Here is a 24,998-nt window from a genome sequence, read left to right as displayed (position 1 = left end):
ATCAGATGAACTCATCGCAAACTCTTCAAGGCATAGCGCTGTAAAGTTCCAAGTGGAGCCATCATCAGTACTGATGTCATAAAAACAAAACACTTGGTCCAATCCAAGGCCCTGTATTTCTGTATGTTGTACGGGACAATAATGCAATGAATATGACTTATTCCTCTCGGGTAGCCATGTCAATTTTGTACAATTCCTTACTGCAAGCTTTGGTAAATTGCCTCCTTGAGCGTTAGCAGCTTCCTTACTGGAGAAGGAGTTCCCCAAAGTGCTGATTGGTTATGCTAAAGCAAACAAGACCTGCCAGAACATAAGTATTGTTCAATGTCACTATGTTAAAAATTAAATTAAAAAGTTGGTGGTAGGGTGATGGTGGCAAGCGATAGTCTCCTAATCACATTCTTAGTTGTCCAGCAAATTGTTAGAAACACAAAAGGCAGAACTTAAAGATGTGGCTGCCGGGAGTCGGGAGGATGGTATAAGATTAGTACAAAATAATTTTTCAGTTTTCCTCTTCCATCTTGATTTAAAGGTATACATGGCAAAAGATGAAAGGAGGAGGGAGGGCCTTTTTCTTACTCCTAAGAAGGTAGTTTGATGCACATCTCTTTATAGATTTTTTTTTTTGGGGGGGGGGGAAGCAATGTAAAGCCTGTCACTGCTCCTGAGGAATTGGGATACTTGGATTGGGTGTAGTCTGTCCAAATAAGCCTCTTCTTGATTTAAGTGGAATGTAGGTGGTGTTTCTATTCCCACTTTCCTGAAAGTAAGTCCCGTTGAACTCTGTGAATTCTGACTATATAGTGTTGTGCTATCAAATGCTGGATTGCTTCTGAAATAGTACATTGTTGCTATCTTCATTGCAGTTGTTTGATTTTTGTGTGTGTGTGTTTTTTAAAAATATGAAATTTCTATGTTGCCTCAAGTTTTGGAGGAGTGAGGTATAAATGGAATCCTGCAGTTAAGTCAAAAACTTTAAAGGGAGGGGATCCAGTGATGTGTTAACAGAGTTCTGCAATGGGGTATTCTGCCCTATCTTTGTACTGCATTTAGTTTTGTCTCCTTGAAAAGCAGCTCCTGAGATTATGGGACAAGGAAGAACTGGCAGAAATGGAGGGGTGGCTTTTGGTCAAGCAAGAAACACTGTGGATCCCAGACGTAATATATTCAAGTTGAAAAGCAATGTGATGAGCTCTTCCTCTCTTTTTACAGTAAAAAGGGTGTTGTAAGTCATTGGCCGCTATTGAAAATGGTCATTATCTAGCTATGTGAAGGCTTGATTCCCTTGCCTTTTTGCAGCCTTTTGCAGTTGATTGTATTTGCACTATTGAGTTGCCAAATCCTTATGGAGGGAAATGTATGTGGTTGTAGACTGTCAAGTATTTTGTTCTACATCAGCTACTTTGCTTATTTCTGATCTTGCATCTACACCCTTATTAAATAGGCCACCTTAGAAATGGTAATTAAATCAAACTTTGTGTTTACATACAACTGAAAGATTTTTTACTTGACTGGCAACAGTGTGATATGTTTAAGTAATTGTGTTTTGTCAAGTAGTATTACCATAAACATGGATGTTGCTCCAGAAAGGTATCTTCCTCTCCTCTACCCCTCTACTCCCAAATTATATTCTCTTTGAGGCAGCCAAAGCAACAACAGTTAATGATTGGTTTCAGTGTTTTTCTCCCTGCCTTGCTCCATTAAAAAAGCAATTTTAATAAAGTAAGTTTGTGGCTAAAATAGGTAGCTCAGTAAATGAGGCGTTTTGGATATATGGAAAACATAGATTATGCACCAGTTTATCACTATTGAGCAATCGGGACTCACAGAAAGCTGGTTTTGGGGGACTTCAACATCCATGCTGAAGACGACTGGCTCTGCAGTGGCTCAGGACTTAATGGCTGCCATGATGACCATGGGGCTGTCCCAACAAGTCACTGGCCCAACGCATGTGGCAGGCCACATACAGAACTTTGTATCCTTAACTGGGTAGGAAGAGGGTAATATGAAAGTGGGAGATATTGACACTCGTCCCTTGTCATGGTTGGATCACGTCCTGTTGAGATTTTGGCTTTCAGACCTTTTCCTCCACAGACGCAGGAGACCTATTAGGATAGTCCACTCTCAGAGGGTGATGGAATCAATGGGTTTCCAGACAGCTTTGGGGGATTTTCCAGTTGATCTGACTCGTGTTCCTGTCTAAGCTCTGGGCGACCTCTGAAACGTGGGAATGGCTGTTGACACAGTGCTCCTGAGCTCCCTCTTCCATTTTGTGGAGCCTACTTGGCTTCCTGGTATATTCCAGAACTTAGGGCGAGGAAACAAGCTGGGAGGTGGTTCGAATGTGAGTGGAAGAAAACTCTGTTCAAATGCAATCAAACATCATTGAGCCTTCTAGTGGCAGTGGAGGCCGCAAAGAAGGCATACTTTGCTTCCTTCATTGCATTCCCATTGTGCCATGTGGTGCAGCTTTTTTGGGTAGTGTGGGGCCTCTTACAGTCTGGCCTGAAGGAGGTGGCAGAACTGATGGTAGCTCACTGTGACTTGTTTGCAAAGTGTTTTGAGAATAAAATTGCTTGCATCCATCAGGATCTTATTACAGCAAATGAATCTCAAGGGGTGTTTAGAGTACTGCCTAGTCCTGTTGCGTTGGATGAGTTTTAGTTGGTAAGGCTTGAAGATGTGAACAAGGTGCTTGGATCTGTCTGGATGACGACTTGCGTTCTGGACCCTTGCCCCTCTTGGCTCATATAAACTACCAGAGAGGGGACAGCTGGTTGGGTCAGGGAGGTGATTAATGCCTCCCTGCAAGAAAGGGTGGTCCTTGGCTGCTTGAAGGAGGCCGTGGTAAAACCACTCCTCAAGAAACCCTCCCTGGATTCAGAAAATCTAAGGAATTACTGGTCAATGACCAATTTCCCTTTTGGAGCAAGGTTCTTGAGTGGGTGGACCAGATCCAGGCGCTCTTGGAGGAACCTGATTTTGTAGTTCCGTTTCAGTTGGGGTTTAGGCCCAGTTTTGGCACAGAAACTGCTTTTGTAGCCCTGTATGATGATGTCTGTCAGGAGAGACACAGGGGAAATGTGCCTCTGTTCATTCCCCTTGACCTCTCAGCGGCTTTTGATACCATTCACCATGGTATTCTTCTGGAGCACCAAATCCTTTATGGTGATTCTGGTCCTGCTTGTGTGGTTGTTTCCGCAGGGTAATGCTTGGGGAGTGCTATTCTGCCCCCATGGAGCCTTCAGTGTGGGGTTCCTCAGGGTTAGATTTTATCCCCTATGCTGTTTAACATCTACATGAAGCTGCTGAGTGGGGTTATCTGTAATTTTGGAGTACATTGTCAGCAATTTACTGATGACGCACAGCTCTACTTCTCCTTTATATCTGCTGGTGTGGCAGTGGATGTGCTGGACTTGCCTCGGTAATGGACTGAATGAGAGCCAGCAAACTGAAATTCAATATAGATAAGACTCAGGTGCTGTTAGTGGGTGATTCCCTGTTTGATGTTCAGGTGGCCTCAGTGGTGCAAAGTGCCTTCCATCAGCTTTGGCTGGTGGCCCAGCTGCGTGACAGGGACAGCCTACCATAACTTCTGTTGTCAAACAGCTCAGGACCACAATACCTCAAGAACTGCCTCACCCCGTATGAACCAACCTGGAACCTGTGATCATCATTTGAGACCCTTCTTCATTTGTCTCTTTGTGAGAGGTCTGGAGGGTGACAACATAAGAAGGGGCCTTTTCTGTGGTGGCTCCCTGTTTGTGGAATGCTCTCCCCAGGGAGGCTCACCTTAGGTGCTAGGTGATAATGTTTCTCTATAACTAGGCCTTTGACTAATTAACATTCTATGCTCTTTTAAATGGGAGGTCGGATATTGGTTTGTTTTTGTTTTACTATGTATTTTGTGTTCTCTTTTTGTATTTTTATGTTATGAACCGCCCTGTGCTCTCTGGATGAAGGGTGGTTTACAAATTTAATAAATAATAATATAAATGAAAATAGTGTGTTTTGTAAGAAACTTATGGTGTGTAACAAAAATAGCTATAGTGACATGATGGAAGGACAAAACAATTCATACAAGTAAGCAATGCCTTAAAATATGGCAAAAAGAATAAATGGTACTTGGTAAGAATAGAGAACATACATAATATCATCATAAACTTGTACAGAACCGGGCTTTCTTTATCCAGTATTGGAGAGCAGAGCACTTTGTAGGAGTGATGCAACCATGCTATTCAGTAGACTTTTGGAACATTTTAACTAAATACCCTCCGATAGTGAGCTAATTCTGGCTCTAAATGGTTTTTCTTTGATCTTGTTTGGTCGGATGCCACCTGTGACCTGGTACGAAGGGCAGCAAAACTAAATATTTATACTGGGGGAGCCATTTAGTCAGCACTCTCTTCTTGTTAGGTTGATCTCCTGAAGTGGATTGACTTACCGGTAGCTTTTTTTAAACCCTCTTGCTAGACTAGGCCTGAACTCTGGCAGTTTTGTTGTTGCCTCTCAGTTCTGGATGGGGAGTCACCAAACAGTTTTGCAGTGCTTTATGACTAGCACAAGCTGCAGCTTTTTGTGGCTTTTGCCATGTTATAACTGGTTTGTTTTATTTATATTTTTCATTTCTGCTATTTAATTATCACTTAAAGGAAAACACTAAAGTGGCATTCAGCATATTAAAACAATACAACATTTTATATTAAATACTTATGGACCAGAGAATGGCTGGGGAAACACAACCAGATGCCCGGGGAATAATAATAATAATAATAATAATAATAGCATTACTAGGTAACATAGCAATAAAATATTGCAAATAAAAGCATTTCCCCCCAAAGAGGAATAAGACACTGTTAATCTGTCTGGGAAACCCTGTTACAAATAGGAGTTTTCAGCATCCTCTCTTGGGCAACTGTCCCTGCTCTTATCTCCTGAATAAACCTCTGAGCATTTAGGAATTTTCTGGATTCCAAGTCTCCAGCAGTAAGCCAACCAAATAGTCCCCACCACCCCACCCCACCCCACATCCTTGCAGAATTTTCTTCCCAAACCTCCTTGGTCTGATCATGACAATTGGTTTACACAACCCCACTGTATTCAGACCACACCCCTCATCATCTGAGGCAAAGACCAAATCTATGTTACGTCCTGCTCTGCGTGTTGGGCCAGTGACCAGCAGAGACAGCCCTGTGGAGTGGAGGCCAGGTGGGCAAAGCTAAGTCAGATCAACTCTGCCCAGTTTACCCACTCAGATCTCAGGAATGCACGCCAGGCCAGTTCCCTCATCCCCAAATCGTGGATGAGTGAGATCTTAATATGGACCAACCTGGAATTCAGTAACAGAACCACCAGTGTAAGGGAGCACAGTGGGAGAGCACAGTGGAGTCTTCTCTTGGGAAAGGGGCTGGAGAAGGGAGCAAGGCACAAACCACTGAAATTCCACCTTCCACAATGACCCACCCCTACACCGTTGCCATATTTCCCTCTGCTTGATAACACTGTAATAGGGACACACACACACACACACACACACACACACACCCATTGCCCAAATGTAGCCTCCCTATCATGCATTCTATCAGACTCACCACTAGAATGATGATTAAACAGCAAGAACATTGGGCATTGGTGCTGTCAGGAAACACTGGAGTTTTCATATGCCAACAGACACACTTCACTATAAACAAGTGACATTGATGGGAACTGTGCATGTGTGTTGTGGTGTTTGTGGACAATCTGGAAAGGTGGGCTTGTATATCACACTGATTTTTCAGTTGTGTTCTGGGCCACTAAGTGACCCAGAACAGTACCAGCGGCCAGCTCTGTGAACAGCTTTTGCCTTCCCAGGGGCCTGTGGTCTTAAAAATAGCTTTTCCCCTCCAAGGCTTGGTTGAACATATCATTTGAAGTTAATTGTGCAAAAAAGAGAACCCTCCAAGGGCAAGTGCATTTTTTAAAAAGGAGAGAGGAAAGTATAGCTCCAATGTAAACATGGTAGTTTTTTTGGGGGGGGGGGTTGTCCCACAGCCTGGCTGATTTAGGCTTGAACACTGAATTCTGGCTGAACTGAGCTGTCATGAATTTCTCCACACTTATTAGCTTGTTGTTAAAAAGGGATTGGCCATCTGTAACAAAAACAAGAGGAAGCTCTGTGGTGCAGTAATCTGCAGGGAGCACATCACAAAGATAATCCTCTGCTGCTGAGAACAAATAAGGCAAAATAAACCACAAAGGCGTGGGGGAATGACTTGTCGATCAGACTTCGGAGAATGTTATTTCTAAAATTAACAAAGTAGGCTTGAATAAATAAGAAAGTTGGGGTTATCACTTGTGTACTACGTGAACTGCAATTGGAAGAAGTGCTGTGTTTAATAGCTGCAAGAGCCAGACTTGGTTGGAAGGACCTGTTGTTGGTTTTTTTTTCCTGTTTTGTCTTTCTTTGTGTGTGCATGCAGTGACTGGTTTGCGCTATGAAGCATTGCCAAAAGGACTTTAAAGTGGGTGGGAAGAAACCTTCTTGCAAAACCTTTCCCATGAAGGTGATTCTCAGGGACGGGGTGCAACTGTTTGGCCCCTCATCCCTCCTTCACCATTCCCTCTTCTGCCAATATTGTGAGTGATATTTCTTACCAAATAAATTTCCCATATTTTTCCAAATATATCTCCCCCCCCCCCCGCACATATATTATGGAAAATCCTAAGGTGGGCAGGCTCTATGTTTCAGGATCCACTGATTTTATATTTATTTTATATTTTTATTTTACTAAAGATCCTCTAATTTGAGCCCCTGCAAAAGACATTTTGGGCCTTAGAATTTGTTTTGAATACCAGAACTGAAGGGAGCTCACAGTCTTTCCACACAAAAATCTTCTCTCTCTCCTTTCTCCTTCTACCTCCCAATTGTTTACCAAAGTTCCTCAGATCACCTAGAGATCTACTTCTGCCCATTCCTGATCGATTCTTGGTGATTTGGATGACTTAGAAATTAATAGTGAACATGATGCCTCCATGTGATGAATCTCACTATGAACACACAAAGCCAGAGACGCCCTGGTTTTATTTGCATCTTCAGATACTTTAAAAATTGGAACTGCATTTTGAGGAATTTGCTGTGGGTTACAAGGACTTGAGTGTTTTGGTTTCCCGCCCCCTCGCCCCAATTTTGTGAAAGTGAATACAATGATGCCTTTTAATTGTATATCTAACTTGCCTGATTCTGGCAACATTGTAGAAAGAGGGTTGCTGGATGTTCCTAGCTATCTAAATGACTTTTCAAAGGAAGCCTTCTGTTAATCAGGGTTAACCCTGTTTTCTGGGTTTGAAGGATGGTAGGGAAGGGGGAGGATAGTTAGTGGCATAGCATTTTTGTTTCCCTTTCATGGTAATGTGGGGAAATGGGGGCGGGCGGGCGGGCGGCAGAACGACTAAATATACCGAGGGTAAATGGCATAAATACCTGACTTAATGTTTCCCATCTGGTTCTTATGCAAATTCTAAGAATTATGTATTTATTGCATCTGTCAACCAATTAAAGAAAGCTTAGCTGATTATCTGATTAAATTGCACAGGAGAGAACTGACAATAGTTTATAGAGAGACTGACGTTGAGGTGCATTGATTGATGGCTTTGTGCTGGCGGGGAAATCCTTCCATTTGCACAAGGAGGAGCACCCAGTTCCCACCACCATGTCCTGCTACCCTGGGTGTCCTACCACGTACTGATCCTGAGAGTCCAGGATCAACATTTGTGGGGGGGGGGGCATGCAGTCGGTAGGATGTAATGTCCAAAATTGTGTGCCACACCTTGAGCAAGGAGTGGCACAACTCTTTGTTCTTTAGATCAGTTGTTCTCAATTACTGTCAACCACCTGTTTTTCAAAACACAAGCCATAGCCCCCCTACTTTTGATAATGTCGATGTATCTATGGCAGCTCCCTAATTGGGAACCACTGCTTTAGACGATGGCCAAGTGCTATAGCAGTCCTAATTTTGGAAGAGGTGTCCTCTGCCCTCTTGCGCACAAGGAAGGTATGCATCTCTTTAGAAGATGCTTGTCACATCTGTAGCTTTTGTAAGTGCAGTGGTACCTTGGTTCTGGAAATCCGTTCCGCTCTTTCCCATAGAAAGTAATGCAAAACGGATTAATCCGTTTCAGACTTTTTAAAACAACCCCTAAAACAGCAATTTAACATGAATTTTGCTATCTAACGAGACCATTGATCCATAAAATGAAAACAATAATGTACTGTACTATAAACTAAATAAGACAATATTGTAGATGATAAAAATTAAAATTAATTTTTTTCTTACCTGCACAGATGATAATCAGTGTTTGGATGGGTGGGATTTTATCCATTTCCACAGTCCATCAATCAATCAATCAATCAATCAATCAATCAGTAGCTGAACTGGGTTCCACACAGTCACAAAAACAAATTAACTGAAAAAGCCTCAAAAACAAAAACGCAAAATAAATAGCAAAAACAAAAGTGCCTAACTTAATCCGTTCCGGAAGTCTGTTTGACTTCCAAAATGTTCGAAAACCAAGGTGCAGCTTCTGATTGGTGCAGGCACCCTAGAAACAATAGCCGCATCAGGCCACATCAGACGTTTGGCTTCTGAGAAACATTTGAAAACCAGAACACTTACTTCTGGGTTTTTGGCGTTTGGGAACCAAGGTACCACTGTACTACTAATTTTAAAATCTGCTGCTTGCTTAGTTGGAGATACCTGTTATTGACAAACATGTTTTTAATGGTGTAATTAATTATGTCTGTACTGCTAGGATTTATGAAAATATTTTTACTGCTTTTAATGGGATTATTCCATTAAAATAGTGCAATAGTGGCTGCCCAGCTGATTATGTTGGGGCAGTGACTTGATTCCCTTCCCTTTTTGTCAGTTCTCCATGAGTACACACAATTCCCTTCTGTCACGGGTATTTTATTGACTTTGTGTGCGCACCTCATTAGTCACCCAGCGCATTTTAGGCATGCCAAGGGGACACTCTTGGTCGTTGGGGATCCAGTCTGTATGGTGGGAAGTCCACCTTCCACATCTGCATACTTGTCATTCTACATGGCATGGTGCTCCTCTGTTACACCTGCATGCTAAAACTTCTTCGTTTTGTGCATGAGCATGAAGAGAGATGATGTGCATCATTCCATGGCTCTTCGCATAACAGCTGATTCTTCTTGATTGGCTCATGTTGTCAGCTGACATTCTGCTCCCTAGATCATAGCTGGAATGTATGTTTAGATTTAAAAAATACTGGTAAGTCATCTTTGGCAATTCTGTCATCAATTTACAATGATGTTATTCTTTCAAAGTTGGCCCATGATGCTGCCTTGCCTCTGCTGCACCTGCCTCTTCAGAAATCTTGTGTTTAGTCACTTTGCTCAAGAACTAACATATTTGTGTGCATTAAAAAAAGGGATTCCCTTACTTATATCCCAAAATAAGGCTTTCCGTGCTTGTTGCTCAGCAGAATATCTTTGGGGTTTTAATTTATGAGTCTTTCAATGAGTCATGTATGAGGCACAAAAGGGACAATGAGGCACAAAAGGAAGCTGCTTTTAAAAATACTACACTCTGAACTGGGTTCTTTCTGTGTATTTTCAGGTAAAAGCAAAGAAGCTGAGATAAAAAGAATAAACAAAGAATTGGCAAACATTCGGTCAAAGTTTAAAGGTAAGTTAACTGGTACATTGTTGCAATGCTATCTGTTCAAAACAAGAATTTATTTTCATGAATAAAGTGATACAAGAGCACAAACAAATGAAGAACAAGGGTCCAGACTCACAGACTCATAGGCATATACAATTATCAAGTTGGAAGGGACCACAAGGGTAATCTAGTCTTCTGTCCTGCTACCACCTCTGACCAAACAGATTTTTGACCAGGAAATGTCGTTCAGATAGTTTCTGGTGGTTGCCGAACTATGAATATTGTTCAGGATAAAGGCACGGAGTTGTCTTACTGGATTCAAAACAGAACTGTGGCTTTGTTACTGAAGAATATGCTGTTATCCATGTGCTAAGCAGTTGACTACACCCTTGTAAATAAGTAAACAAGCAAGTTTAGGGCAACTAAAATATACAGGACTTCTTTTTGGTACCTCTAGCTTGAAAGGGTAATAAGCTTTCCTAACGGTTTACATGGAGATGTGCAGATGAATGCTCCACAGGCTTGTGTTACTGGAGGTCTGTGCAGGCCCTGCAGGTATGTCTTACCTCAGTTACCATGGGACTTGACTAGAAAGGTTCAGAGTAATGATTCTCAATAGTCCGAAGCTCTCTGGCATGTTAGTTAAATACGGTAAACTGTTTTGTAATCCCAAAGTAGTTGATTATTACTTACTTCCTGCTGAGAGCTCAACTTGCCTCCAGTTTGAGCACTCCTGTGTTACTTTTCTACCCAGTGAGCAAAACATTCAGATCTTATCATAAAGCCAAAAAAAAAAGAGTTAAATATGTATTTCTTTCCATTCAACTGCTGGTTGTTGCAGCATATTCTGTGTTCTATGGTCCATTGAATGCAAGGGAATTTCCTATCCATAGTGATTTCTAGAAATGTGTTCTGGCTTTTTGAACACTGTCCAACACAGCCCACCATTTTCTTTCAGTAAGTTTGGAGGTGTATTTTGCATAAAAAAATACATACTTTTACCTGCTTCTGCAGCTAAACGCTGTCCAAAATGGTTCACAATGAAGCATTAAAAAAAACAGCAATGCCAATTATTAAAAACAAACTCCAGTGTAATAAATGACACAGCAGTAATACAACCCAGTCTTGCTGTGCGTTTTTTGTAGAAGATAGGCCATGTGGTGCAGTGTCTTCACTGTCCTGTGATAAGAAAACATTTCCTAAAAACACTGCTTGGAAAAGACGATAATGGTTTGTCTCCTGGTGCAGATGCTACTATCTGCTGGATTAGGTGTTTCCCTTCTTATAAAAGAATGCTGATCCTCGCTCCATTAGAAGTGAACAAGCCATTTCCTGGCACCCTGGGCTGAACAAAGATGTCTGCCAGTATTTGAAATCTTGGGTGCCTGCATTGTATTGGTAGAACAGCGGCATCACAAAATTTGTGCCACCATTCTCCAATATAGAAATTAACAAGGGTCTGATCTGAACATGCAGTTTTGGCCACAACCTTTCAAGCTGTCTTTTATGGACAGAAAGATGTGCCTGCTGAATGCAAAAACCCTCATACACCTGGGAATAATTATGGACAGCTGTACTGATCAGTACTACCGGAAACCTGTGTCCTTTGGGATTCATATGCATCATACAAATTAAATGTATATTGGAAATCTGCTGCCACTTCTAGTGGCTAATTGGCCTTCTTCGATCATGTCATTTAGATTGTTTACGTAGAGCTAGCTTGTTAGAATATGTCATCCTAACTCCCTGTACACATAAGCAGATGAAGTCCTGCATGTCGAGAGACGAGTCCTGGGTAAGTAAACATTCTAAGGGAGTCAGCCCTGCTCAACAGTGCTGCTTCATAAAGTATCTCAAGTATGATGACCTCAATCAAGTGCAGCTAATGTTGTTCCCTCTGTATGTTGTGGGCTTAAGCTCCCATCATCTCTGACATCTGATCATACCAGCTCTGGCTGATGGGAGTTGGAATCCAACAACATCTGGAGGGCATTGCATTGGATGTCTCTGGACTAGATTCTTGCCTTATGAAATCAGCTGAGAGCGGAGACCTTTTTGATAACTTGTCAAATTGGTTAAGACACCAAGCTTAAAGGAGTAGAGATCAGAAGCAAAGTTTACTTCTTAACCACAGCAAGTTAGGTCATCTGAGCAGACTCACTTCAGCTTGTTTAAAACAAACTTGCTTCAAACCATGAGTTACAATCCTGGCGTGTTTTTAAACAAGCCATGGTTTAGGTTCAGGTGACATGATAAATAGTGGTTAATGGAAATCAGAAGTGAAAACTTCCAAAATCCTCTGGGCGGCCATACTGCAGGGGGATCCTGTGAGCCCCAGGCTCACTCATCACACTAAACCATTATTTGTAAAAGCATTATTAAAAGCCTCAATTAAGTACCATGTTCAGATGTCATGCTCAACCATTATATAGTGTGATGTTTATTTCAGATGTTTTAGAATGCTTTCAAAACTCATGTAAATTCATTATTTCATTTCCCAGTTTCTGCTAAGACGGTTAAACCTAAGTGCTGACGTAATACTTGACATAATACTCTAAAACAGAGAGTAGTGTTCATTTAATACAGGATATGGCAAATAGCATGAAAGAACATTTTAATCATTTCAGTACTTGTTTATGAGGCACTTTGTTCCCAGAGTGTGTGTAATCATCTGGAGGTTGGGTATATTTGTATCAGTGATTTGCCTTGTGGTGATGCAGATCACTCAAGACAACACAAGGTCTTTGAAAACTATGTCCTGTACTGCTGCAAATAGCTTCATTAAAACAGTTCCATAAGACTGGGATCGAGTTGCCTAAAGTGAAGGATTAGATATAGCAACATCAGCCATGCAAACACAGATGTTGCTTTTATGTGTTTGGTTTTAAAATGTTAATTATGCCCTTAAAGCAATAGTGAGTAAACAACAAATCCAAGACTTGGAAAATACACCAGCCACTTCCCAAACTTACAGACTTTGTCGTCTGACTAAGGGACTGTTTCACAGGACTTTATTGCTGGCTCACCCAGTTTTCTGACTGGTGCTTCGTTGTGATACAGGTGCACTCAAACCCTTGCTTGTCACATCAACACTGTTTACAGTTTTTTTTTTTAAAGGTACCGGTATATGCTTAATATCTGAAGTGGTCTACAATAGCTGACCATAGCAGTGCATATCCCCTTCCTTGCTTACAACACCATTACTGTGTCCCATTCAGGAAAAAGCCAGGCTGCAAAGCATATCATACACCTGAAGCACATTTTCCCTTTAAAGAATCCTGGGAACTGTGGTTTTTCCACCAGAGAGCTATAATTCCCAGCACCCTTAAATCACAGTTTTCAGGATCCTTTGAGGAGTGGGGGAGAGAATATGCTGTGTATGCAGCCTTAGAGTGTCACATATGTGTATAAAATCAGGAGCAGAAGGCAAACAGAGCTAAGGCTTCTTAACCATTTCCTCTCAGGCTATTTCCCCACCCACTCAGCCAACCCCTCTCCCCTCCCCTCCCTGTGTCCTTTTCCTGCTAGGGCTAGGAGCAAATACCTGGCTAACCACCTGCTTTCTGTAGCAGCATCCTATAGCGGCTCTTCATGTTAAAATACACACAGTGGAGGGAGATTACATGCTGCTCCATGTAGCGTGTAGTTGGCTTCCAGGGGGTTTGCTGCTCTAGAAGCTGTCTCACACACATTAACATGCATGAATGATGCTGGTTTGAAATGAATTCATGTGCAACTTTTAAAAGCCGTTCTTATATGATAATGGTATTACTGAGCACCAGACAGTTATTTATAACTTAAGAGCAGAAGTGTTTTGTGGTGGTCAGGTCATTCAGTATTTTGATTCTCAAGTGTTTGTTTGGGTTTTTAAAAGCCATATTTGCGTAGGCTAAATATTGCATCTCCATCTGTAGTAGTTTCTCAACAGCTGAAGATGTGTCTCTCCCCTTGCAGCTCCTTTGCCTTAAATACAAATTTCTGTCGGTCTGCCTTGAATTCTAAGAGCTTGAGAAAGTTACTGTAGTGATGAAATTCATCATGGGGGAGGGATATTGGGGTTTTTTGTGGGGGGGGGGGGAGGAGAGTCATTGTTTCATGACTAGATGTCTAGCCCTAAATGTAGAATATGTCTCCAGGCTTCACTTTACCTCCCATTGTAGAGCCCTTTGCTTCTTTCTTCAGACACGGCTCAAAGGTTGAGCACTGAAAAGTTCTAAATTTAGTCTGTGTCAGTAAAGAACAAGGCCAGCTTGGCTTAGTCAGGCAGAGGTTTTCAACCTTTTTGAGTCCACAGCTCCCTTGACCAACTACATTCATTCTGTGGCTCTCCTCTGGGGAAACATGTTCCAAGCCTCAGGAGCCCAGTTATGTCACCCCTTGCCTGCAGAGCCAGCAGCCCCTCACCCCTTTTTGAACACCCTCACTTGTGGAGTGTTCCCCCAGCCTCCTCTCCTCTCTCCCCTTCTTGGGACTCCTCTGGGCAGCCGTCGCCACTGCCCCTGGTCTCTGAGCCACCCCCCCAAGAGAGGTGCCTCCCCCCCTTCGGACCTGGGAAGAGGATGCCCCCAGGCTTAGTGTCCCAAAAGAGACAGAGATGTGAGAGGGCATCAGAGGAGGGAGGGAGTAAACTAGGGTCAGAGTTGAAAACCCCTGGCTTTGTGGATGTCTGCTAGTGGGTCATTGAAAAGGCCTTTCTGTGATCCCTAAAAGCAAACTCATTAATTGGATGAGAAACGCTTGTTTATACATCCTGCTTGGGAACAGGGACGCGGGTGGTGCTGTGGTCTAAACTGCTGAGCCTCTTGGGCTTGCTGATCAGAAGGTCAGCGGTTCGAATCCCCGCGACGGGGTGAGCTCCCGTTGCTCGTTCCCAGCTCCTGCCAACCTAGCAGTTCAAAAGTACGCCAAAAAGTGCAAGTAGATAAATAGGTACCACTCCGGTGGGAAGGTAATCAGCGTTTCCGTGCGCTGCTCTGGTTTCGGTGTTATGTTGCGCGAGAAGCAGCTTAGTCATGCTGGCCACATGACCCGGAAAAGCTGTCTGCGGACAAACACCAGCTCCCTCAGCCTGTAAAGCGAGATGAGTGCCGCACCCCCAGAGTCGTCTGCTACTGGACTTAACTGTCAGGGGTCCTTTACCTTTACCTTTTGGGAACAGAACTTGGAAATCTGAAAACAATTTTTGTGACATTGGTATGTAACTCTCATGTGCTTGCCTAGTCTAGTTCAATGCACAATGCTAAACAGAAGACTTGGATACAGAACTTGTCTTTGGAGATAGTTTCCAAAATGCATGTTCTATATAATAAGTAAGCTGTAGAAACAAAACTGGTAAGTAAATATTTGAGCATCAGAACAGGGGACGGGAAGGTCAACAACTTCCAAAGGCACAGAAAAAAGAGCGAGGTCTTAACTTTCCACTGCTGCCCTGGAGGAGGGGCAGGAAATAAATTTAATAAATAAACATATAAAATACTAGGAGGGTGACAGAGCCACGCAGGTCTCCGGCTGGAAGGCATTCGAAAACTGCATCAGAAAAGTCCATTTACTTCATGGTGGCCAGCCTGAGCAGTGTGTAAGGTGGTGGTTTCAGTGGAGCCTAACTGGTAGTTTCAAACTGAGAGGTACCGTTTCACAGCGGACGAGATATGCCTGGAGATAATTGAACCCCTGACTGTCTAAGTCTCTTGCTCAACATGAGTATGCTTGTTTATACCCAGCAACAATCCAGCAGTAGCTCTCCATGTGATGGAGGCAAACTGGCTAAGCATTATCACGCATTGAAAAACTTCCTCTTTATATATTGTATGTTAAAGTAAACTACCGGTATGTGTTAACCTGGTATGGTCTTATACTGCACTGTATCCAAATACAAGATAACCTTAATTTACTTTATAGGTTTGGTTAAGTTTCATCATGTTTACAATTTATAATATGCATGCCTTCGCTGACAGCTTTCTTGTCAGTTCTAAGTGCTCATAAAAGGTCAAGCAAGGTGCTTTGAAATGTCAACTAAGATCCTCAATTACACACACACACACACACACACACACAGGGAGAGAGAGAGATATGACATATTCCCCTGTTGAACACACACAACACTACTTGTTACGCCTGTGTTTCTGCAAGTGGCTATGCTTCAGAATACATCAGATTTGGAGAAATTGGATCCATAAACTTCTGTCATGCTTTGGTTGAGTAAAAAGCATTGCTAGTTCAACAAAAGCCTTTCCAAGAAAAGGAAGTCTCCTTTGACCCAGTCATTGTGTCTGACAAATGCTGACTTGCATTCTCTTTCTTCCTGTTTCTCTTGTACTGATTTTAAAGCAACCGGAAACATTGCCTCTATCTAGCCACTTTATCTTTCTCTCACGTCCAGTTCTGAAACTCACCGTGTTGAGTCACAAAACTAATAATTCTGGAGGTTCTGGCGGAAAATGTGCCTTAATCCAAAGCATGGATATGTGCAGTAAGATTTTCTTTGTACGTGGATTACCTTTTTACTGTACAAGCAAGGTGCCAGAACAAGGTGCCTATCTTTTCAAAAATGTGTTATTTTCCATTAGTAGAGGCAATTTCACCCTGTCTAATTTCTTGACTTGAAAGTAGTAGCTGTGCTGTAGTCTACTCTAGAGACTGAGGCAGTTGAACTTGCCTATGTGTTAGGTGGGGGATATATCTATATCTATCTAGATATATATAGATATAGATAGATAGACTAAGCAAATATATCCTGATCATAAGGCACCCCCCGACATGTCTGTACTACTTCACCAGTTATATTAGCTATGTAACCAGAAGGATGTTCTGTACATGCAGCCAACTGCAGCCAACAGTCTCTTGTATGTCTCTTCGTGAAGAAGAAAAATTGCCGAGAGGCAAACGTGTCCCCATTTCTCCACAGCTGAATTTCTGACCCTGTTCTTGCGTAACGGTTTTGCTTGTTAGAAATTTGCACTGTATCTGAAGCTGTATTCCCAAGGTAAGGAGAGCTACATGGCTGATGTCTGGCATTGTTGCTGCCCATATCCTTAGCTCTTGTGTTTCACAGGTTGCCTAATGGGACATGCTGCTTCCCCCCCCCCCCCCCCCCCCGTTTTGAAGGTGGATTGACACATGCATTTTCCAGTCTGGTTTATTCTAGTCTGCTGGCTGCTTCCTATTAAGAAGACAACCACAAACACCCCAGATCTGTTAAACATACCCAGTTGAGTACAAGACACCAGAAGCTGTTGTTTGCCTAATCATCTGATTTAGGTGTCGGTTCAGCTTTTCCACAGTGCTGCAATACCTAGCTTAAAAGTGTGGTGATGACATCTCCATGGGGCTCTGGGTGACATGCAGAAATAGCCACCCCAAAGACTCCTGATTCTGGCTGATCCAGCACCATGTTTGATACTTGTACTGTTACATTTGAAGAGATGTGTTGATGCTTGGCATGAGGAAAGGTGCCACTGTAATAGATTGTTCGGGTGCACTTTTCTGAGGATGGGAAACCTTGAATGGCTAACCATTTTTGAAAAGTGGGAGAAGGACTGTACCTCAGTGGTAGAGCACATGTTTGGTATGTTAAAAGGCCACAGGTTCAGCTCTACTTGGAGAAGCCAGAGACTGAGAGAGACTCATATCTGAGACCCTGGGGCACCTCTGCCAGTTGGCATGGAAAATGCAGTAAGCTTGAGGCATTGGCATACAGCATTTTTTGCTTACGGCTTTTTATTTTGTCTTTAATTGCTCACTAGGTGATAAAGCCCTTGATGGCTACAGTAAGAAAAAGTACGTCTGCAAGCTGCTTTTCATCTTCCTCCTGGGGCATGATATTGATTTTGGCCACATGGAGGCTGTGAATCTCCTGAGTTCGAACAAATACACAGAGAAGCAAATAGTAAGTCATGTCTCATCCCTGCTTAGCGTTGTTGTTGTTTTTTTTAAAAATCCACTTCCCATATAATATTGGGGGTCAAGGGTGGGGACATTTTTCACCCTGAGGGCCATGTTTCCTTCTGGGCAACCTTCTGAAGGCCACATGCTGGTGTTGAGCAGGGCCAGAGGCAACAGTGGGTAAACCTACTAATGTGCATTACACCTTTGTGCAGTGGGCTAGTCTCTGTGCGCATATACTCACCTCTCTGCTCTCCATCTAGGCAAGTAAGAGGCATTGTCAGAATTCAAGGATGCACTACAGTCAGCAAACACAAGGGCAGCTGTCAGTGCTTGAAATGTATTTCACATTTGGCATCTAGGCATATAGGGGGTGCATCAGCAAAGTTAGGTGTAGCACAGCAGAACTTTCAAGCAGACGCTGATGCAGAATGTTTAAAACCAGAGGTGGGGTATTAATAATAATAATAATAATAATAATAATAATAATAATAATAATAATAATAAATCATTGCTTTTATTAAATTAGAAAATAGGAATCTCTTAGTTTTCAAACATAAGAGAAAATGTTTTAATGGTAAAAATATATATGGCTGTTTCAGATTTGCAGCCAGATCATCCTATAAGCATCTGGTTTGAAAGAGAGATGCATGCTAGGGGCCCATCTCCCTTTCCCCTCTTAAAAAAAAAATCAAGCAGAGGCTGATTAAGGTGAACAATAAGCGATGAATAAACCAGCTAGACTTCCTTATTTCTCTAGTTATGAACTAGAGATGTACACTACAGAGAAATCCCCCTGCACACATAAATTTTCCTCTTTCTAGAACTGCCTGGATCTCACCCAGTATGACTTTTAAATGCTGTGTTTTGATATGCATACAACTAAGTAGGATCCCCACCTGTCGAATTAATTTACATTTGGCTTTTTTGTGTGCTTTGAGTGAAAACTGGCTGCATTGTGACATGTCTGGCTTTTAGGTAAGGTCCTTAAACCATTATTCTCGAGAAGCCTGAATAATTCACAATCAGGAGTGGCCAGCACCGAGTGCATGGTCTTGATCCTTCTCCCAAAGCAAATTCATCTGCCCCTGCATCCTAAATACCCATTGTTTTTTGGTGGTAGCAGCAAAAATAGGAGTGGGGAAGCATATCTGGTGCTGGGGTGGGTGGAGCGGTTTAAGCATCTCTCTCCATCCTAGAGCCCTGCTGGGGATGCAGATTCTCAAATCCCAGGTTTCCATGGTCAGCCAATCATTTGACCGGGAGGGAGGGAGAGCATTCCCTTCTCGTTCAGTACCGGGGCTGTGACCCTGTACATGTGCATTCCCTGTAGGTGTATATGTGAGAGCATGGAGGGCCACCCCAACCCCTGGCATGCAGTCCCCAGAGGGTTGGCCAAAGTTGAATGCAGCCTAGGCCAACCCTGACCTACCTCATAAATGGCACAGGAGCCATTTGCTATAAAGGGATGTTGCCTACTAAGTGTTTCCCCGGCTGCCCACTACTAATTCTTCTCTTAATTCCAGGGCTATCTGTTCATCTCCGTGCTTGTGAATTCAAACAGCGAGCTGATCCGCCTGATCAATAATGCAATCAAGAACGACTTGGCCAGCCGCAACCCCACTTTCATGGGACTCGCTCTGCACTGCATAGCCAATGTGGGCAGCAGAGAGATGGCGGATGCATTTGCTGGAGAAATTCCAAAAATACTTGTAGCTGGGTAGGTGCTCTGTGGGAATTTCAGGGGCTTGACAGAAAGAAGGCAATTAAACTGATTTTCGGGATGCAGCCAAGTATCTAAACGCTTGCTGACTGAATGTGGAGTAACAGCCTCCTAAAGGAAATTCATAGGAGATCCTATTCCACTCCGGAACGAGAGAAGACTAATTGTTCCTGAAAGCTCATTTGGTTCCCCCCCCCCCCCCGCCTTTGTGTGGTATTGCTTTATTGCTAATAGGCTCACTGCTTTCGGTGTCACGTGGATTTGAAATGTGTATCTGTGTTAACCAACTTTTTATATTAATTTGTTTTATAAAATGGTATGATGGCTGATAATTCTTCTGCGGATACAAATTTAAACAACTGGACGGCTAAACAGCTGCAGTCCTCATGGACAACAGCCCTTTTGAAAAGTGAGAGTGCTTGCTTAAGTGCTACACACACACCCCTTTCAAGTGGTGTGGGGTGTTTTTTTTTAACCTGGATGCTTCCAAATGAATGTTTCTTTGGCGTGAAAGAGCCAAATCGTTTTCATCTACAGAGATTATATTCATAGCCTGCAATACAAAGCCTAACCTTGGAAAATATACAGGTAGATGCTTAATAACCTGTTGTACTGCAAAAATAGGTTACATATGGCATCTCACTCATTAGACTCATGTGGTATAGACATATGCAGCCTCGTAGATTAAAGAACACATTCCCACAATCAGTGGCCTTGCCATGTTTCCTACATATACAAATGTTCCTACTGACAGAAACAGCATGCCTGTTTCATGAACTGGAATGTTATGTGTACTTGGTTGCATCTGTGGCCTTTTTTCGGAGGTGACATGATGGCAGTACTCCCATGTACCTTTGGTGCTCATGCTACTGCTTGCAGTGTGTGCAACTTTGAATGTGGATGGGTACGAGCTTGTATATAGGGAAATGGTCCAGCCTTGCTGTCTTCTAGGAGCTGCCGTTGAAGAATTTTGGGTGTTTGAGAACCCCTTGACCAGCTTTGGTTTTCTGTTGCAGAGACACCATGGACAGTGTGAAGCAGAGTGCAGCCCTGTGCTTGCTAAGATTATACAGGACTTCTCCTGACCTGGTTCCTATGGGAGACTGGACCTCCAGAGTTGTGCACCTTCTCAACGACCAGCATCTGGTAAGCTCACTTGACTAGACTAGATCTTTTTCTCTTGAAAGTGTGAATATTTGATTGTCTGGAATCAGAATTTAATTACATAGAATCATGGAAGCAAACATTTGGCAAGTTTGTTATTGGTCAACTCCTAACAGTGAGATGTGCTACACTAATGCTTTGGGGCCAAGTTGCTTCTGGACTAGAGATGAGTGAGCTTTCAAAAGTTCTCTTCTCATTAACTCGGAATTTGCCAAATTCTTCTTTTTAAAAATCCAAACTTGAATAAGTTGTGTTGAGATAGTATGAGGGCCTATCTGGGGAGCTCTTTTTTCTTGGTCTCAAAGGAACCATCAGACTCATATTGGGGGTGGGCCCAGAAGCTAGTCCTTGTGGGTAACATGGGGACTGGCTTTCAGCCCCCTCTCCTCTTTTCACCCTGGAAGCATCCATTTCCTTCCCCATAGGAAGTAGTGGAACCATTACTTCTTATGGAGACATGAAAATATACCTGTGGTGTGAGATTACAAGATGTGGATGCGGGGAGCTCAAGCCTTGCTGGTTACCTGGCTTTCTCCACACACTGGGCAAGGTTCAATTAATGCAGGGGTCAGCAAAATTTTTCAGAAGGAGGCCGGTCCACTGTCCCTCAGACCTTGTGGGGGGCCGGACTAATTTTTTTTTGGGGGGGGGGATGAACAAATTCCTATGCCCCACAAATAACCCAGAGATGCATTTGAAATAAAAGCACACATTCTACTCATGTAAAAACACGCTGATTCCCAGACCGTCCACAGGCCGGATTTAGAAGGCGATTGGGCTGCATCCCTTAGTTTGCCTACCCATGAATTAATGTGTCCTCTCAGCAGAGGCCCTGCATAAAGACTTCTGCTTATGCAACTGCTCTGCTCCCCCATATGCCCCCTCCAGAGTGGCTTGGGGTGTGTGGAAGAACCCCTGGAACACTGCACAGAGGAATGGCGAGAGAAGGGGTCATTCTGGAACAATGGGGATCATTCTGGAGCAATAATCTTAGTGTGACTTTGGAAGTCCTCCCATTGTGCTTTTCCTGCTAATGGAGCGGAGCAGTGCCACAAGCTTGCAATGGGATTAGGAAAAAAATGCTGCAGAACTTCCTTTCCTGAAAGCTTGGATTTTGAGCACTCGCAGAAAGAAGTTCAGGGATTGAAAGGATTATGCCTGGCCTTCTGAACCCAGCCAGGCTCAGATGAGCATACATCATCCCTGTTATCGCCCGGGAAAAGGCAGGAAGTGGCACAGCAGTTTGCTGAAGAGGCTTCAGGCAGTGTCATATACTGGCCAGGCTTGCCGCCCATTCCTGTCCAGGCTGCCACAAACTCATGTGCCAGGTTCCATGTTGCAAAGTAGTTCAGGATCCTGCCCAGTAAAACGAACAAGCTTTTGAGAATAGTTACAGGTAGGTAGCTGTGTTGGTCTGCCATAGTCAAAACAAAATAAAAAATAAAAAAAAAATCCTTCCAGTAGCACCTTAGAGACCAACTAAGTTTGTTCTTGGTATGAGCTTTCGTGTGCATGCACACTTCTTCATGAAACCTCATATCAAGAACAAACTTAGTTGGTCTCTAAGGTGCTACTGGAAGCATTTTTTTTTAGTTTTTATTTTTTTTTTGCTTTCCTTCTGTCTTTGAGGAGAAATTGTCATTTTATACAGAGCTCCTAATGTACAGAGTGCTTTGCAAACTCGCTTATCCAAGATCCTGTGACGTAAACAACCAACTCTTGGTACGAGGGTGACTTATTACCAGCCACACAATCTAGTGACTGATCGGGGATTTCAACACAAATCAAAATACAGTTTTCTGTGTGCCAGACCAGCGGCTGACCAAGGAAAGGTCTTTCCTAATTGTTTGCATTGTATCTTTGCAAAAGGGAATGAGTTATTTTCTTTCTCTCTTGATGGTGTTTTTTTTTTTTAAGTCTGCAGAGGATTTGGTTAATATTTGAATTCTTTACCCCAATATAGGGCAAGGTCATGTACAGGCCAGTTCCAGAAGGTGGCAGGGAATGCATAGCCTTTTGTAACAGGACATTGGGATCCTGAGATTGTAGTTTGCCTTATTTTAGCCCAATTGGTCATTTCGGAGTCTCTTTCTCCCTGCCCCCTCCTGCAATATCACCCAAGCCTAATAAATAGTCTACAGTATGGGTTGCCAATATGGCGCTAGTGGGTGCAGTGACCCCTTTGAGGTCTTTTCCCTGGTGCCCATGAAGCTTCTGAGCACTTTCTCACTGCTGCCTTGGTGGTGAAGGCGGTCACCTTTTTCTCCCTTGGTAAAGTACCTAGAGCTGAAGGAGGAAGCTGGAAGAACAACACACTTTCCCACTTCCCTTTTCCAGTTCTAAGAACTTTTCAAGGTTCCGATGAATTCTCCTCCGAGATCAAATTGTGTGTGCGCATGAACTTTCTTTCCTTTCCTGCTAGGAGCAGTGGGGGCTAATCCAAAGGAAGGGGGAGAAGTGACCAGAAGAGATGGTGCCCAAGACACCCCCATTTGCAAATGTGCCCACGGACTTTAAATTCGTTGGCAACCCCTGATATACAGAAACAAGATATGCAGGGAAGAGGGAAGTCCATACCATACCATACCATACCATACCATACCATACCATACCATAATACATAAATCCTAAAATGGAAATAAGGGATAGCTGGTCAAGAGTAGCTAGGTGACGGGGGGGGGGGGAATGGATCAGGCCATACTAAGAAAAACAGAATATACTTGTCAGAAGTCATATCCCAGTTTTTTATATTAGTAAAACATCTCAATACATTAATATACTTCGTCCGTTTTGAGCCAAATAAAGGACTGAATCGTTTTTGAAGCAGGAGAAGAGTAGAAAGCTTTTATGCTGCCAGTAGATGCCTAAGGGCCAAACAAGGCATGATGTGGACAGTCCATGAACAGCATCTCCCACAGCTTTCTTTTCTTTTCCTTTTCCTTTCTCTCTTTGCAGCTTTGGGGGGAAATTAGAGTGAGATCATGGCACGATGGCAGGCTGGGTGAAGGTAACTTCTCCCATTCTGGTCTAAATCCCACTCCAAGCTGCTACTTTTTTCTGCAGGGGGAAAAACCTCTTTCTTTCTTTCTTTCTTTCTTTCTTTCTTTCTTTCTTTCTTTTTGCCATACGGCACAAAGACTAGCTCTGATCTCGTGATCTAGTTCCCCTGTGGCGTTATTGGTGCTTGGAAAAGAACAAACTGTGGGAGATTCTGTGCATCCAGCTTAATTGGCAATTTGGCTCTAATAATATCCCCAGAAACTGAGAGACCTATGGATGGGCTTGATAATGTGGACTTTGGCTCTGGAAAATGGGCCCATCCTCTCACAGTTTGCCACCTTAACTATCTTTATTGAAGAGCAACACATTTCTCTTTTTGATAGAGGTGCTCACACTCCCTCCAGCAGTTAAGACAATGCCTGCTAGGCTCATGGAGCAATTACGGTGGGAGTGAAACTGGGAGGATGGCAATAGAACTGGGGTATTTTGGAGTGTGGGGGGAGGCTATACCACATTGTGATCTTGGATATTTGCCCTCTTTGGGTTAAAAATTACAGCCCTGCGGTGTAAAGTATGTGTGGCATGATAAATGAAACTTAATGGTGCTTTTGGTATACAATGCATGTGTTTAGTAATTGGAATGGATTTCAGGGAGCTGTAATCCTGTTTTTCTCCAGGGTGTGGTTACTGCTGCTACAAGTTTGATCACCACTCTGGCACAAAAGAATCCAGATGAATTTAAAACCTCCGTGTCTCTGGCTGTCTCCAGACTCAGCAGGGTAAGCAATTTATTGGTTAGATGCAAGTGCTGGAATGAAACTAGGCTAAAACTAAATTAAGCTGGCTGATTAGATTAACCATCTGGTTTAGCCTCATGGGAAGCTGGAGTGCAGTTGGTATGAGAGCCGTTCTGATAGTTTGACAGGCAGTGTAGCTGAAGGCAAAGAGATTTAATTTGCTGTGCAATATCTCATGCACAGTGATTGTGTTGGGCTGATCCAATCACTTAAAAAAAATTCTTAGTTGTGCAGGAGATGGCAGATAAACATGCTTGTATAGGTATAGCTGAAATTAAATTGTAAATAATATTTTGAGGCTTTGCAGGCAAAGCCACTCCTTAATTGCAAGAAGTTTGGAAGACCATTTGGAAGGCCAAGGTTCCACTTCAGTAGCTACCGGAGCAGGAAGAAAATGATGCTATCTCTGATCAAGGACTTGTAGTCATTTTAATTTTTTTAGTACAGTTTGGCAATTCCATTCATTGGTGCACTACTGAACAGTCTCAGTGACATTATCTGCAACAGTAATCTATTAAAAAGCAAAGCCACTGGAGGTTTCAAAGGCCAGATAAGTACAGAAACATTTCCCAGCATATATACCTGCACTTTTGTCGCGGTTTGGATTGAGCAATAATGCCTGAGCAATAATGCCTGCACAACTTTACACTTAAAGGAATTGCTGCTGGTTGTGATGCCAGTAGCCAAAGATAGGGCTGCTGCCATTGCAGTAGTTCTTAAGATGATAGTTGACCAGTTTTCTGCTGCACATCGTACTTAATTCCT

The 24,998-nt window shown here is 42.9% G+C and overlaps 1 protein-coding gene across 4 annotated transcripts in view; it reads left to right on the top strand.

Moving 5' to 3' along the window:
* The window catches only part of AP2A2 (adaptor related protein complex 2 subunit alpha 2), a 55,225-nt gene that overhangs the window by 5,506 nt on the left and 24,721 nt on the right, over positions 1 to 24,998 (top strand). For all 4 annotated transcript variants that reach the window (XM_033155395.1, XM_033155384.1, XM_033155415.1 and 1 more), the window contains exons 2-6: positions 9,624 to 9,692; positions 17,411 to 17,553; positions 19,076 to 19,269; positions 20,289 to 20,418; positions 24,114 to 24,215. In XM_033155395.1, the coding sequence (XP_033011286.1) occupies positions 9,624 to 9,692; positions 17,411 to 17,553; positions 19,076 to 19,269; positions 20,289 to 20,418; positions 24,114 to 24,215 (638 nt within the window). The remainder of the gene's footprint in view (positions 1 to 9,623; positions 9,693 to 17,410; positions 17,554 to 19,075; positions 19,270 to 20,288; positions 20,419 to 24,113; positions 24,216 to 24,998) is intronic.

The sequence above is a fragment of the Lacerta agilis genome, chromosome 1 (genome assembly GCF_009819535.1).
Source record: "Lacerta agilis isolate rLacAgi1 chromosome 1, rLacAgi1.pri, whole genome shotgun sequence".
In the NCBI taxonomy this organism is placed as follows: domain Eukaryota; kingdom Metazoa; phylum Chordata; class Lepidosauria; order Squamata; family Lacertidae; genus Lacerta; species Lacerta agilis.
This window is presented reverse-complemented; position numbering and strand designations above follow the sequence as displayed.